Below are 16,299 nucleotides of genomic sequence, written 5' to 3'. Positions count from 1 at the left end.
ATTTTTTATGTATTCTCTCTATCCTTTTAATCTGTGCAGCTATTGGGTATACTGCTACAATATCATTGGCAAAATACCATAATGTAAAAATATTACAGACAACATTTTGAGTAGTAAAAGACTGTGAAGGTGAGTATGTATAGGTAAGTATTGGTTAATTATACCTAATTGCAATGAATGCGGATGTGGAGTTAAAAATACTATAGTTGCCTATAAATATTTACCTTCCCCATATTTTGGCTCCCAGTATTTAAGCCACAATTGTGTTGTATGATGATATTTCTTTCCTCTATATTCCGATACACAACTAGGTATTGGCCTGGAAAGGCCTAGTGAGAGCACTGGGAGCTCATCGAAAGACAGGTTTTCAATATTTCCCATTTTTATAAATAGATAGACACAGGGAAGCTCATTTTGTTTCATAAGCAACTTCATACTGGGGGTTGGTCTCTTTGTGCCTCATCAGTAAAGTGCAGTTCATATGGTGCTGTTTGTTTTCCTGTTCAATGGGGATATGCCCTGGCAGTTTGTGTTGTACTGTAGCTTCTGGGGCAGGAACAAGTCTGATTTGCATATGGCTGGTCCCTGTCGAGAAGGATGTAGGGAGCAAATAATGATGGACTGGAATTTGGACTGAGCTATTGCAAGTGGCTGAAACCTTTACAAACATTTTACCCACCATCTCTGTGTTTCAGTGTGACACATTAATTGAACACTCTACACTGGGACAACAGAACTCAGATTTAAGGTTGGATCACAATTGTGACTTGACACGGTGGTATCTGGGTAACTGTGTTATTTATAAAGATGATCAAAACTTTTTAAGTTGGGTAACCAGCTGCAAATGCCGGATTTCCTGCATTGAAAGGTTTTAACCTGTAGAACACGCCAATGTCCTCCTTTGAGTGTTCACTCTTTTTCATTTGTTGCATAATGTTGCAATGGTTGGTCTGCATTAAATGCCCTATATCTTTGATAAAAATCACTGTGATAAACAAGCATGATCCTTAGAGAACATATCCAACTGTTGATGATGACTGTGTTTTTTCAGACTGAAGGGATCATTATGAGTTCGGCGGGCGAACTCGTTGCCGCCACTCGACCGACAGTGCGGTGAAGTCCCCACCGGCCCTATTATGATTTTCCCACTGGGCTGGCAGGCGGAAACTCTGTTTCTGCCCGCCGGCCCAGCGGGAAGCAGGGCCTTTACATTGTCAATGTGGCGGTGCAGTGGGTGCAGCAGCACCCGTCGCACATTTCACTGCCTGTAATTCGGGCAGTAAAATATACGACAAGGCTGTACATGGTGGTCCCTGCACTGCCCATACCAAGTGCATTGGCAGTGCAGGGACCCCGAGTTGGGTCTGAGTCACCCATTCCCCCAGCCTTTCCCTGGCGGTGGAAACCCCCAAGAAAAGGCTGGCAATAGGAGACTCATAATCCCCAGTGTGGCGCTGCATGCAGCGCCACCCTGGATGATTACAAATGCCGAGACCGCCAGGCTGCTGGCTGGCGGCAGCCTGGTGGTGCTGGCGTTTCGAAAATGCCAGCTTCGCCATGTTCATAATATGGCGGACGGTCCGCCACGACCGTGGCGGTCCACCACCGTGAGTCTGGCGGTCTCAGGACCTCCAGACTCATGAAGAGGGCCTGAGTCTTTCTTCTCTTCTGAATCTCTCCTCGTTTTGTAGCTTCTAGGTTCGACTTCTATCTTTCTTTTCTATCACCTAATTAATATCTTGTGGTTGTGCAAATTAGTCCCTAATCAATTGCTACATAATTTCATTTTTTTTTACCTGTGCTGCTCAACTTATGTGATGCCATGTTTAAAAGCTGCATTTGACGCCGTCACCATCAGGGTTGCTGCAGAGCGGTTGCACTGCCGCTCCTCCCATTCCCTTACACCCGCTGAATAACTCATAGACTTTGACTTCCAAGTAAGGAGACTATGAACATATTTACAACCCCATTGAGCCTCCTTGCGCCATCCTAGCATAATTTTGCTTAAGCTAAGGAGGCATAAGCTAAGGAGGCATTAATGAGGCCCCCACCCTGCGCCATATTTACAAAGTGGCGCAATTCATGCTTTGCACCCCTTAGTAATCCCTTGCGCCACATTATACATGCACCAGGTATAATGTATGCAAGGGGGCGTTTCCACGAAGGGAAGCCCAAAATAAAGGGTGCAGTGAAACTTGCAGCATTTTTTCCCATAATTTTTAATGCCTGCTCAGAGCTGGCGTTAAAGTGCTGCTCCCGTAATAACCTATGGGACTCCCTGTGCTTTCCCGGACTAGTGCCAAAATTTATGGCACTAATCCAGCATGGCACCACAATAGTGTAATAAATGATGATGCTATTGTACTAACGTGTGCCAGCGCTACCATCGTGAGATTAGGGGGGTGCAGGGTGACGCAAGAAAAGTGGCACACCAGAGCTGATGCGCCACTTTCCTGTAAATATGCTCCTTTATGTTAAATTTTCAGCGTGGACTTACCTTCAATTGGTTTCAGTTTCTTTGGGTCCTAATCTTAGTATAATGTTAGCCCATGTTTTCTAACAATTTTCAAGTACCAGTATGTTGAATATTACTGTGTTTCTTCTCGAGTGCTTTTTTCACATACCCCTTACCAGCACTTGGGTGAACACATATTGTATTTTTGTAGCATAGGTGATTCTTGACCTTTCCGCGATGAACTACCGTAAAACTGTGTCCGCTGTTTATCTTTTCTACAGTTTGTCCCTCCTTGGGGTATGGTTCAATATTGGTTCTTGTACTGTGGGTAATCCACAGCGTGTCTTGCTTGGGGTGGGACCCTGTTTTGTATTCCTCGATGCATGGAGGTGCAATAACCACGGCCACACCTCTCTGAGAAACGTTTCTCTATACATCCTGCTAAGCAGGTGCATTAAACATGTCCCAAACTTCCTGCCAGGCCCAAATCTGTCGGTGAGCCTTGCCCAGGTCGCACTTCCTCTTTCACAAACAGTTTTTCATGGTTCAGTGCCCGCAGCGCACATTTCTCCTAGTCATAGCCTTCAGGTTAGAAATAGTGTAACCAAAGCCAACAGGTTTGGTTTTATAAAGTGAAAACATTATTTAGCTTTATCTATATACATGAAACAAGTACTGTTGAACTTGACCCTTTCTGCAGGGTCATCCCTCCTGTTTTCTGAATCCATTTTTATTGGTTTTTAGGACTCTGCACACTTTACCACTGCTAACCACTACCAAAGTGCTTGTGCTCTCTCCTTTAAACATGGTAAAATTGGCTTACACTCAATTAGCAAATTAATTCTACTTGTAAGTCCCTAGTAAAGCCTGTAAACTAAATGCTACTAGTCATACTACAGCACTGATGGTGACCCCTTCTGAAGTCGCCTTTTAAAAAAATGCCTCAGGCCTGCCATTGCAGCCTGCTGGCAGTTTTAAACTGCCGTTTGACAGTGCAAAAAATACCTTTTACCACGCCTATCCCTTCCTTTTTAATACATATAGTCACCCATAGTGAAGGCCCTAAACAGCTCATATGCCAGGGTGCAGTGTACTTAAAAGGTTGGGCATCTCGTTGTACATTTTGCATGTCCTGGTACTGAAAAACTCTTTAATTTGCTTTTCACTACAGCAACGCTTTCCTATAGGATTAGACTGGGTTACCTTAATTAATTTAATAAGTGAGAGCATTTAATTGGGCGAAGATAGAGATGTCGACTTTGATATCTACAGAATTGCAATTTAAAACCCTCTTTAATGGTAAAGTACAATTTTAAGTCACAGTTCTGAAACTACCACTTTTAGAAAGTTGCAACAACAACAAAGTGATGTATGGAGTGCTTGAATTAATCTCATCTACTAGCAATCACTCAAGGCTGCATCCTAATCCATCATTATTCACCCACCATGCTACCTCAATTAGGACCCAGCCATATGCAAATCAGCCTTGACCCTGCTCCAATCGGAATAGTTCAGCCTGAACTGCCAGGCCAGGTCCTCCCTGAACCAGAAAACAAGCAATCTATGAATGGTTTCGCCCTTATTATGGACTCATCAGCCAGGTATAGCTTGATTCCAGGGGCACACTGATTGGGGGTCTGACGTCTTGACATATACAATGCACTTAGGGCGGCAACTGCAACAACAACATGATGGATGGAATGCTCTAATTAATCTCAGACACTGGTAATTGCTCGGGCCTCATCCCAATCCATTGTTGTTTTTTAATACTGTAGTGTGTCGCCCTAAGTGGGACGCGTATGCCCAGACATGAGTCCCATGCACACTGTGTCACTGGAACCAAGCTGTACCAGGCTGATGAGTCCATAACTAGGGATAGAACGGTCAGGGGTTGCTTATGTTCCGGTTCATGGAGGACCTGGCTTGGCAGTACGGGTGGACTGTTCCAAAAGGGGCAAGGTCGAGACTGATTTGCATATAGCTGGGTTCAAACTGAGGTGTCATGGTGTGCAAAATAATGACGGATTGGGGTGCAGCCCGAGTAATTACCAGTGGCTGAGATTAATTCAGGCCTTCCATAGATCATTTTTTGTACACTTTAACGTGTCGCTTTAAGTGGGATGAGTACCGCCAAATGAGGGTCCCGTGCACACTGTGTCAGTGAAACCAAACTGTACTAGGCTGATGAGCCCATAACTAGAGCAAACCCGGTCCTGGGTTGCTTGTGTTACATTTCAGGGAGGACCTGGCTTGGCAATTCAGCCTGCACTGTTGCGATTGGAGTTGACTGATTTTCTTTGTGTATTTCTCCCAGACAGTGAGACAAAGGGGGAATAGGTATTGGCAGTATGGGCCGTTTCTGACTTGATAGGGGGAATAGCTGTCAGCTACCACACTTGCATATCACAAAGGCTCTGCCTCAGCACACTCATAAAGGGTTTTATACTAGTCTATAGTGCCCAAGACAAGCTAGGGCCAGGGCAGGGAGGCAGGAAACACCTCTGGGGATGGAAACCTCCTGAAGCCTCCAGAACCTTGTCCTATTTCAAAGCAGGTCCGAAGTATAGATATCGATCTTTCAGACCTAACTCTTCAGTAAACTCCTGGCCCTATGGATACTACAGAAGAAGGAGTCCATGCTACACGGCTGCTTGAGGCCTGCCCTGCTTGCTGAAAAGGAAGACTGGAACTGCATCCCAGGCTTAAGTGACTCCAAAGGTCAGCTTACTGATCTCCTGGTCTGAGCTACAGGGACATAACAAGCTCTAGAGGCCTCCCTGCATCTACGCAGCTGACCTTCTGCCTGGGCCTGCAACTGGATCTGCAATTGGAACTGCCTGAGCCCTGAAGGCCTCTGTTTGCCTCTGCTGGAATGAGTTTCTGATTTCCAAGAGGTGCTCCTTAGGTCCTGGGTAAAAAAAAAAGTGCAGAAACATGGCATCTGGAAAAAGTGAATACATTTAGGTATTGCAAGCTGAAGTGAAATATGTGAAATGTAAATGGGGATTGCCTCGCTGACATGGAAGACCTTAAGGGTTTTTACAGCCATTGTTGAAAAACTGATTCACATTTTTGTCAATAAAGTTAAGGACATGAGCCTGGTAGGGACCCTTTTCAAAGTTTTCTAATTACTGCCAGATCTGAGATCTAAGGCACCCACACTACTTAAAGTTCTTTTGTGCCTGACTTTCATTGATGGGTGTGAAGCTCTTGCTCCCTACCAAGGGAGCCATGGGCCAGAGGGTAAGCAGGGAAAATGCCTCTTTGACCACAAATTGACTAGTAAAGTCTACCATAATCAGGGTTTAATAGCCCTCCAGTCCTCTGAGCCTGCTGCACTGAGCCTGCTGCACCATTGACAGATACACCCCCGCCAAAGTGTGGGTGTTGTGGATTCTCACAATTGTGTGGCATACTCCCCTAAATGACTAGCCTGACTGAAATAAGGAATTTGATGACCCAAAATCGTGTAGCTTGAGACTCATCCCTGCTAGAAAAACCTCCCTACCTTCCATGACTCCTCTACATTGTGCTCCAGCATCCTGCATCTTTTTGGAGAAGGTCAGTCAGTTACCAACCACACCTGCCTAGGGGCTACTGATTCCTTTGTGAGACTCCTCCCACTTTGGGGAGCACTGGTGAAAGAAACACAGGAACTGGTGAGCACAACTTGCCACTCTGCAAGAGCCATGAGTGCAGAGAGACCAGAGTCCAGAGTTTGAAGTGGATGGGATCCATGTGGAAAGATGTGGCCATGCTTTTTTAATTTTACAAAAACAGTTCCCATACTTTTTGTTAAACAATTGTCCCTGAACTTTAATGCTGATTTGAAAGTGCACTCTTAGTTGAAAGAGAAGGGCGCTGGTCTCCTATACCCTGTTTGAAGCCCAGGGAGGGACAGAGTCAAAGAACAAAGAAGCCTCACCAGGATGCCTTTTACTTGAACTTGAAAATGTGTGAAATTGGTTAATTAGCAAATGTAACAGCTGCTTGGGAGCCAGTAAAGGCTGTTATTGATGGAGTCATTGGCAGCTTCATAGTAACAAATAAGTATTCTTTTTTAGGTGCAATCTAAGGGCGATCTGAAGTTCGTCCTTTTAATTGGTACTTATAAAAATGTTTGCACTAGGTACAGTTTGATTGTGTATTACTAAAAATATTTATTGAAGGCACTTGTTTTATTGTAAACATTTACAGCCTGATTTAGAGTTTGGCAGACGGGACACTCCATTACAATCGTGATGGATATCCCGTTGCCTTATTACAAGCGTATTAGATCAAATGTACTTGTAATAAGGTGGACAGGATATTCGTCATGTTTGTAACAGACCATCCATCTACCAAACTTTAACTCAGGTCTAAAATCTTTTTGCACATTTTGCAGCAGCCTATCTTATGCTGTGTATAATACAATTTTAAAATAATGACTTGCATATTCACAGCACCTCCTGTCACATGCTGGGACCTGGTAGCACTAGGAACACACATGCACCTATTCCCCTCTGTGCCAACTAGGATTCAGTTCTGTGACTCTCTGGTGACACGGCCAAACATGTCCAGTGATCACACAGGTTTCATGACGTAAACAAGTATATTTCCCCGGACTAATTGAACTTGCATTTATTTTTTATTTAAGGTGTGTTAGCTGAAGGAGAAATACCAACAAAATAGATAAGGAATATTTTGTTTATTCTAGCCATGTCTTCGACCTAAACCCAACACCCACTGACAGTGCACCCCCATTGCACCCTGAATCACAACTCACATACTCTTGTTACACACCTCAGCCCTGAATCACACTTCACATACTCTTGTTACACACCTCAGCTGCCGCTGGAGACACAATGTGACTGGAGCTTCCTCCTCCTGTGGGTACCAGATAGGGAGGCAGGGGACGGTCTCTTGCCCAGGAATTAGTAGGCCCCACAGTGGGCTCTCTCCAACCATGCATTCATAAGGGGGGGCAAGGAATTCCCCACCTGCCCCCACCACCAGAACCAGCCATCGCCTTTGAGACGGAGCAGCAAATCAGAGGAAGGCCAGACAGTCCCATGTACTCAAAATGGACTTGAAATGTGCAGTGATCCATGTACCTACCGCAATCCTCAGAATGATACATTCTCTCGCTAAGGAGTGTTCAGGGCACTCTTCATGCTCGCCGCTTGGCACACAGCTGTAAGACCGATGTCCTTCATCCCTCCTATTGCACTAACGTGTCACTCAGCCCAGAATAAACCTGGGCTTTAAACGTTGTTTTCTGAGGCCGATATTTCCCAGACCAGAGAGAGGTAGGGATCCCTCCAGTGATATCAGTGGTGATCAGGTACAGAAGTTGTAGGGACCCTGAGGTGATATCAGTGATGTACAGGCACAGGAGATGCGGGGGTCCCTGAGGTGATATCAGTGAAGTACAGGTACAGGAGATGCGGGGGTCCTTGGGTTGGTATCAGTGATGTACAGGCACAGGAGATGCGGGTGTCCCTGAGGTGATATCAGTGAAGTACAGGTACAGGAGATGCGGGGGTCCCTGAGGTGATATCAGTGATGTACAGGTACAGGAGATGTGGGGGTCCCTGAGGTGATATCAGTGATGTACAGGTACAGAAGTTGTAGGGTCCCTGAGGTGATATCAGTGATGTACAGGCACAGGAGATGCGGGGGTCCCTGAGGTGATATCAGTGATGTACAGGTACAGAAGTTGTAGGGTCCCTGAGGTGATATCAGTGATGTACAGGCACAGGAGATGCGGGGGTCCCTGAGGTGATATCAGTGAAGTACAGGTACAGGAGATGCGGGGGTCCCTGAGGTGATATCAGTGATGTACAGGCACAGGAGATGCGGGGGTCCCTGAGGTGATATCAGTGATGTACAGGTACAGAAGATGCAGGAGTCCCTGGGGTGGTATCAGTGATGTACAGGTACAGGAGATGCGGGAGTCCCTGGGGTGGTATCAGTGATGTACAGGTACGGGAGATGCGGGAGTCCCTGGGGTGGTATCAGTGATGTACAGGTATAGGAGATGCAGGAGCCCCTGGGGTGGTATCAGTGATGTACAGGTACGGGAGATGCAGGAGTCCCTGGGGTGGTATCAGTGATGTACAGGTACAGGAGATGCCAGAGTCCCTGGGGTGGTATCAGTGGTGATCAGGTACAGAAGTTGTAGGGTCCCTGAGGTGATATCAGTGATGTACAGGCACAGGAGATGCGGGGGTCCCTGAGGTGATATCAGTGATTTACAGGCACAGGAGATGCGGGGGTCCCTGAGGTGATATCAGTGATGTACAGGTACAGGAGATGCGGGAGCCCCTGTGGTGGTATCAGTGATGTACAGGTAAGGGAGATGCAGGAGTCCCTGGGGTGATATCAGTGATGTACAGGTAAGGGAGATGCAGGAGTCCCTGGGGTGATATCAGTGATGTACAGGTACAGGAGATGCGGGAGCCCCTGTGGTGGTATCAGTGATGTACAGGTAAGGGAGATGCAGGAGTCCCTGGGGTGATATCAGTGATGTACAGGTAAGGGAGATGCAGGAGTCCCTGGGGTGATATCAATGATGTACAGGTACGGGAGATGCAGGAGTCCCTGGGGTGGTATCAGTAATGTACAGGTACAGGAGATGCGGGAGTCCCTGGGGTGGTATCAGTGATGTACAGGTACAGGAGATGCAGGAGTCCCTGGGGTGATATCAATGATGTACAGGCACAGGAGATGTGGGGGTCCCTGAGGTGATATCAGTGATGTACAGGTACAGGAGATGCGGGAGCCCCGGTGGTGGTATCAGTGATGTACAGGTACAGAAGTTGTGGGGTTCCTGAGGTGATATCAGTGATGTACAGGTACAGAAGTTGTGGGGTCCCTGACGTGATATCAGTGATGTACATGTACAGAAGGTGTTATAGTTTCTGATGGTGATGTTGTGATGCACCATGACAAAAGGTGTGAAACGCACGGACAATGATATCAGTGGTGTGTAGGCACACAAGGTATGAAGGGAGCATGTCAGTCACTGATGCGCAGGTACTGGACATTTGAGTGACCCTGGGGGTGACGATATCACTGAGGAAAGGATGTAGAAGGGGTGCCCCTCGCCCATGGTGATCTCAATTGTGCGCACTTACAGAATATTGAGGGTCACTAAGAGTGATGTCAGTGGTCTGTAGGTACAGGTGATGGGGGTATATCAGTAACACATAGGTAACAGAGATGTGAGGGTGATAATATCAGTGAATGATGCACAGGTACAGAATTGTCCCCCTTACTCATGGTGGATTACCGGCAGTGTTATCAGTGGTGATTAGGTACCGGTGATGGGAGTGTATCAGTGATGCACAGGTACAGGAGATCTCAGGATCCCTGGGGTGATTATATCAGTGAGGCACAGTTACAGAAGAGCGTGAGGGTCCCTGGAAGTGATATCAGCTGTGACACTTGCCCGTGGTTACATCAGTGATGCACTGGTACAGAAGGAGTGAAGATCACTGGTTGCCACATCACTGTTATGTAGATACAGCGGATATGCAGGTGATGACGATGGATCTGTGATGCGCTAATGCAGAACGTGCGGTGGTCCTAGGTTGATGTTAGTGATGCATGGGCAGAGCAGGTGTGAGTAGACCTGAGATACATAGGCACAGAACGCAATGTAGGTGCCTGGTGTTATGTCATGTGCATGTACAGAGTGTGTGAGGATTCACGGGGTAATACCAGTGACATACTCATATAGGGGTTGTCATGGTCACCGATATCACTGATGCACGGGTTCAGACAGTGTGAGGAACCCAATGGCCACTGCAGTGCTTGGATTTTAAGAACCTCAGACCAAAAAGTACCTTTTGTTGTCTGAGTGTCTCCCTTATCAACGAGGCCATTTGTTAATCCGGCTGCCACTTGTGGTGTCTTGTGGTACCAATATAAGGCAGCTGACTGCAGTCACTGTAATGAACCGTCCAGAGATGAAATAAGAGATGTACAGGCCAGAAAAAGTTAGGGGCCTTGTGGTGATGTCAGATATTTAAATTTGCAGGGGATGTGGGTCCCCCAGAGCATGTCAGCGATAATCTACGGAAGGAGAGCATAACTGGGGGGGGGGGGGGGGGGGGGGGGGCTCTTTGAAAGCAGTGAGTGGGATCCCTGCATGAGAGATGGAGAAAATAAATGAAAAGGGAAAACAGACAGGGTGTGAACTTGACCTTCTACCGAGGGGATTTCAATGAACGAAAGGCCCGAGAGGTCAGAAACAGAAGAAAAGACAAGCATCACAACACACTGAGGTCATTGGACAGAGCATTTAAATGGTGAGGACCAGAATTCACCTCTCTCCAGTGCCTCGATCTGCTCCTGGCTGAAGGATGTCCGGTTCCGCTGAAGCTTCCTCTTGAGCTGCAAGCGAATCTGAGAGTCGTCCAAGTCCTCTGGGCCAGCTGCAGGATGGGGTTCTAGGTCCAGGCCGCTCTCCAGCTGCTGGCAGCTGTCTGTGGCAGAAAAGAAGAAAATGCAAGAAACCTGAGGAAACCCCTACTCTTGGCATTAGCTATATGGTTTGATCATTGGAAACTGCTGGATAGAGGTGAGCAAGCCTGAGACTTTGCATGTCCCGAAGAGACAAGGTGCAAGCAGAGCCAACACAATTTTTGCACGTAAATCACACAACAATTCTCATGTAAAACTACTGTATATACTCATTACAAAGCTTATTTCTGAAACAATTGGTTTCAACTTCATCCATTAGATTCTATGTGTGCATTCAGTGCTCTTATATTGAAAATAGTTCAGTTCTAACCATGAACTTAGATACATTCAAGAGTACACCTGATGCCCTAACAAGGCCACCATGCGGCAGCCAAGAAAGATAATTGGTTTATCATGTGTGCTGTACATGTAGATTATGATATTGCTACATACTAAGCAACATTATTCCCTATTCAAGCCTACAAGAAAGGCATATTTTCAATAGCTGACATCAAGAAACAGCACTGGGAAGTAAAAGGATTTGTTTATGATAACAGTTTGGTCAAGTGAGGGACTAATGACTTGAGCTCGTGTCCTTATCATACATTGTCTCTGAATGGGTATCTCATTCAACCTCTCATTTGCTCAGCTCTTTATGCCCTAATGCAGGGGTCTCCAGCTTTTTCTGTAGCAAGAGCTACTTATGTTCAATGAAAATCTTCCCAAGCTACTCATACTTTAGTATTGTAATAGTGACTACATCAGACAAGATTACGTTGGTGGCGACACCATTCAACACTATCAGCACTGATCATCCTAATGCATCAGTCAGGGTTATCTGCAATAATGTAAGAAAAATGTTTATCAATCATACCTCTACATGGTAATACATAACAGCTATAGAGGAATGCCCCTGCGCCAGTGTAATAAGTCTAACCAACGCCATCTGATTTATCAGTCAAATATTAGCTTTAAGTATCACATAAAATGTGGATTTGTAAAGCACATGTGACCACAGAAGACTATATTGGCACTGAAATAACAGATGTGTATCATTATCCAGCTCAATGGTTGGAATGACCTACCATTCTTAGTGTGGTCTTCCTCCAAACCTTTTGCCCCACGCCTCCATTTTGTTTGCTGATCTCGTTTTTTACCCTAGGGACTCTGTGCACTTTACCAATACTAGCCAGTGCTTACGTGCACATGCTCTCTTCTTTAAAAATTGTGAAATTGGCTTATACCCAATTCGCACATTTAATTTACTAGGAAGCACCTAGTAAAGTGGTACTAAATGTACCCAGGACCTCTAACTCACATGCTACTAGTGGACCTGCAGACCTCATTCTGCACACAATTAAGTAGCCCTTTAAACATTCCTCAGGCCTGCCATTGCAGCCTGTCTGTGCAGTTTTAAACTACCATATCTCCTAGTGCTTTCTTTTTAATATGTATGAGTCACCCGAAGACAGGCCCTACACTGCAGTGTATTTCAAAATGTGGTCAAAAGGAGAATAATACTCTTTCTAGATCCAGACCAATAGCTGCAGTACATGGAGGGAGTCAAGTAATGAAGATACCAAAATGTGGTAGAGCTCATGGAGCTCTCCTCTGGGCCAGCAAGGAAGGTTTCTATCTCACATTATTTTTCTAGCGAATCTGCACATTATTTTTCTAGAGAATATGAAACACATATAGGCATGCGTTCCTATAGATAGGACCCTTTTGTAGCAAACCTAACAAATTCTGGCCTCTCGACCTTGAATCTTTAAGTAGGTAAGGGTGGCACAGCACCACCACGAGCAATTCTTGATGCAGCCCAGATCTACTTTACTTACATTAGATTGTCAGGTTCCTTGCAGTTAAAGGAGTCATTCAGTGCAGAGAAAAAACATAATTGCATATTTACAAGCCCCTAGCACCACCTTGCGCCACCATAGGGAAATAAAAATTTACGCTAAGGTGCCTTTTCCCCCTCATCCTATTTACAAACTAGTGCAATGCTTGCATTGCGCCAGTTTGCAACCCACTGCGCCACATTATTTCTGCGTCAGGCATAATGTATGCAAAGGGGGTGTTCCGACGCAGGGAGGCCCAAAAAAATGGCATAGTGAGATTTACAACATTTCACTGCGCCATTTTTTCCGTAATTTTTAACGCCTACTCAGAGCAGGTGTTAAAATGACGCACCCATTTTGTTCAATGGGCCTCCCTGTGCTTTGCTGCACTAGAATCAAAATTGTTGATGCTAGTGCAGCAAAGCACCACAATAGCGTCAAAATGTTGATGCTATTGTCCTAACGGCCGCCATGGTGCGCCGTATTGTAAATATGACGCAACCATGGTGTTGTTAGGTGGGGCGGGGGTGACGGAAAAAAAGTGGCGCATCAGGACCGATGCACCACTTTCCTGTAAATATGTCCTCATAGTTCTCTTTACCAAGTCCAGCCCCTCCAAGAATCCCCAGCTTGTATGAGGACCCCTGCTTGGGTTTTGAGATCTATTATGACGTTGTTCACCGGGTGGCCCCTTTATTATTCAATATATGGCTTTCAGTCTGCTGACCAGCATGATCAACATCTACACTGTTTTAATAGGTCATTCCAAGATAGGGTGACCACCCATCCATAATTTTCACGGACTGCCCGTAATTTCGTCCAGCCGCCCGCTGTCCGTGATGAAAGGCTTAATGGACAGCATTTGTCCGTAATTTTAGCCTTTCACCTAAAGGATAAAATGTAATTAGGACAGATCAGTTTCCCCCTGCTGGATTGAAAGGCAGGGAGTCTCCTGTGCGCTGAAGGAGGGAGGGGCACACAGATAAGAAACAGGCCTGCTTTCCAGGGGGTCTCCTTCTCTAAAGAAATGTAAAGTGCCCAACTGGTAAATCTACAAACGCAAAGGGGCTTGGATACCTGCATGGACTTTAATCAAAGGAGTCACTTGAAGCTTTCTGATGGTAAAGGTATTTTTTTAAAGAGAGGTACTGTAAGGGTGTTCCAAGGTGAGCTGTGGAGCGTGTGGTTTTAATGGACTGTTATAAAAAATGTTAGTATTAGGTATAAACTATATATTATTCAAACCTGTATTTTAGAACGACTTTTTATTTAACCGAAATGTATTTGCGCATTTCATAGCAGCCTATATTATGATGTGTAATGCATGTTTAAAATAAGGACTTACACATTCACAGTTCTTTCAGGGACCTCGGTACCTCATAGTACTAACAAACATTGGCAAAGCCAATAGGTCTCGTCTACGCAAGAGATATTGGCTTTGCCAATGTGTTTTAGCCATGGTGTACACCAGAGTGGCTGCTGTTCGGCATGGCTAAAAGTTAGTGGCATAGTGGTGTAGAGTGGAGTAGAGTGGCATAGGAGCATTGGCGTAGAGCACAGTGGTGCAGAGTAGAGTGAGGTGGGGTACAGTGCAGTTGTTTAGAATGCATTGTCATACAGTGCAGTAGCATGGAGTGGCGTGGCACAGAGTAGAGTGGCATAAAGTGCAGTGGAGTAAAGTGGCATGCAATAGAGTGGCAGAGAGTGCAGTAGTGTAGAGTGGTGCAGTGGCATAGAGTGCAGAGTAGACTCTTTTGGCATAGAGTGCAATGGCGCAGAGTGGTGCAGAGTGAAGTAATGTAGAGTGGTGCAGTGCAGAGTAGAGTATAGTGCTGTAGATTGCAGTGGCATAGAGTGGAGTGATGCAGAGTAGAGTGGCATAGAGTGCAGTGGCGTAGAATGCAGTAGTACAGAGTAGAGTGGTGTAGAGTACAGTGGCAGAGAGTGCAATGTTGCAGAGTAGAGTGTCAGTGCAGTGGTGTAGAGTGTAGTAGAGTGGCACAGAGAGCAGTGGCGTAGAGTACAGTGGTGCAGAGTAGAGGTCAGTGGCATACAGTGCAGTTGTTTAGAATGCAATGACGTAGAGTGCAGTGGCATGGGGCGGAGTAGAGTGGTATAGAGTGCAGTGGAGTAGAGTGGCATACAATAGAGTGGCAAAGAGTGCAGTAGTGTAAAGTGGTGCAGTGGCATAGAATGCAGAGTAGACTTGAGTGGCATAGAGTGCAGTGCCATAGAGTGGTACAGAGTGGAGTAGTGAAGAGTGGTGCAGAGCAGAGTATAGTGTAGTGGTGTAAAGTGCAGTGGCGTAGAGTGGAGTTATGCAGAGTAGAGTGGTATAGAGTGCAGTGGAATAGAGTGTATTGGTGCAGAGTGCAGTAGTACAAAGTAGAGTGCTGTACAGTATAGTGGCGGCCAGTGCAGTGTTGTAGAGTGTCAGAGTGCAGTGGCATACAGTGCAGTTGTTTAGAGTACATTGGCATAGAGTGCATTGAAGTAAAGTGCAGTGGTTTAGAGTGCAAGTGGCGTAAAATAGATTGTTTCAGAGTAGAGTGCAGTGACATAGAGTGGAGAGGTGCAGGGTAGAGTGCAGTGGCACAGAGTGCAGTGGCGTAAAGTAGATTGTTTCATAGTAGAGTGAAGTGGCTTAGAGTAGAGAGGTGCAGGGTGGAGTAGAGTTGCGTAGAGTCGCATAGAGTGTGGTGGCATAGAGTAAAGTGGTGTAGAGTGACATGGCATAGAGTGCAGTGGTGCAGAGTAGATTAGAGTGACGTACAGTGTATTGATGTACAGTGCACTGGCATAGAGTTGAGTGTTACAGCGTAAAGTGCACTAGCATAGAGCGTATTAGCACAGAGTGCAGTGACGTACAGTGCAGTGTCGCAGAGTGGCATAGAGTGGATTTGTGCGGACTAGATTGGTGTTGCCTAGACTGGAGTGGTATAGCGTGCAGAGACACAGAGCTCATTGGTGTAGAGAGGCGTAAAGTGCATTGGAATAGAGTAGATTGATACATTCTGAAGTTTATTCAAAATGTTGTCATGTGAAAGAAAAAACTCTTTCCTAACCTCAGTATCCAGCAAGATTGTTGCATAAATCCTCCCCCTTTGAAATCAGAGAAAGAAAAGTAAACACTAAGGCCCATATTTATACTTTTTTAGCGCCGCATTTAGCGGCGCAAATGCAGCGCTAAAAAAGTATAAATATGGGCCTAAGTTCCCACTGAAGACAGAGCCTGACATTTGACCTTGTTCTTTGAATACACATCAAATGTGATGAGATAAGGACAAGATTACAGGCCCGTTTACAGAAAGGGAAAACTCAGAAGGATATGTAAATAAGGTTTTGGCTAGAGAAGGGATGAAGTTAAGCTGCATAGCCTAAAACAAATAAAGCCAGCACATTGAAAGCAACAAAATGTGAGTTAAAAACCACAAAGCCAATGGCAAGAAACTGGCAGAATGCATTCCCAAGGAAGCTCTATGAATGTACTCAAAGTGACAGCCGTGGGATACTTTGTAGGGAAAGTCCAGTATTTTAGTCCAGATCGTATCTTGCAGA

The 16,299-nt window shown here is 45.6% G+C and overlaps 1 protein-coding gene across 1 annotated transcript in view; it reads right to left on the bottom strand.

The window, feature by feature from the left end:
* LOC138246401 (paired box protein Pax-6-like) overlaps window positions 1-16,299 on the bottom strand; it is a 151,644-nt gene that overhangs the window by 21,027 nt on the left and 114,318 nt on the right. Inside the window, exon 4 of the mRNA XM_069200986.1 lies at window positions 10,768-10,926. Coding sequence (XP_069057087.1) covers window positions 10,768-10,926 — 159 coding nt within the window. The remainder of the gene's footprint in view (window positions 1-10,767; window positions 10,927-16,299) is intronic.

This window comes from Pleurodeles waltl, chromosome 7 (genome assembly GCF_031143425.1).
Source record: "Pleurodeles waltl isolate 20211129_DDA chromosome 7, aPleWal1.hap1.20221129, whole genome shotgun sequence".
Taxonomy (NCBI): Eukaryota; Metazoa; Chordata; class Amphibia; order Caudata; family Salamandridae; genus Pleurodeles; species Pleurodeles waltl.
Note: the sequence above shows the minus strand (reverse complement) of the source record. Positions and strands in the feature narration are given on the sequence as shown.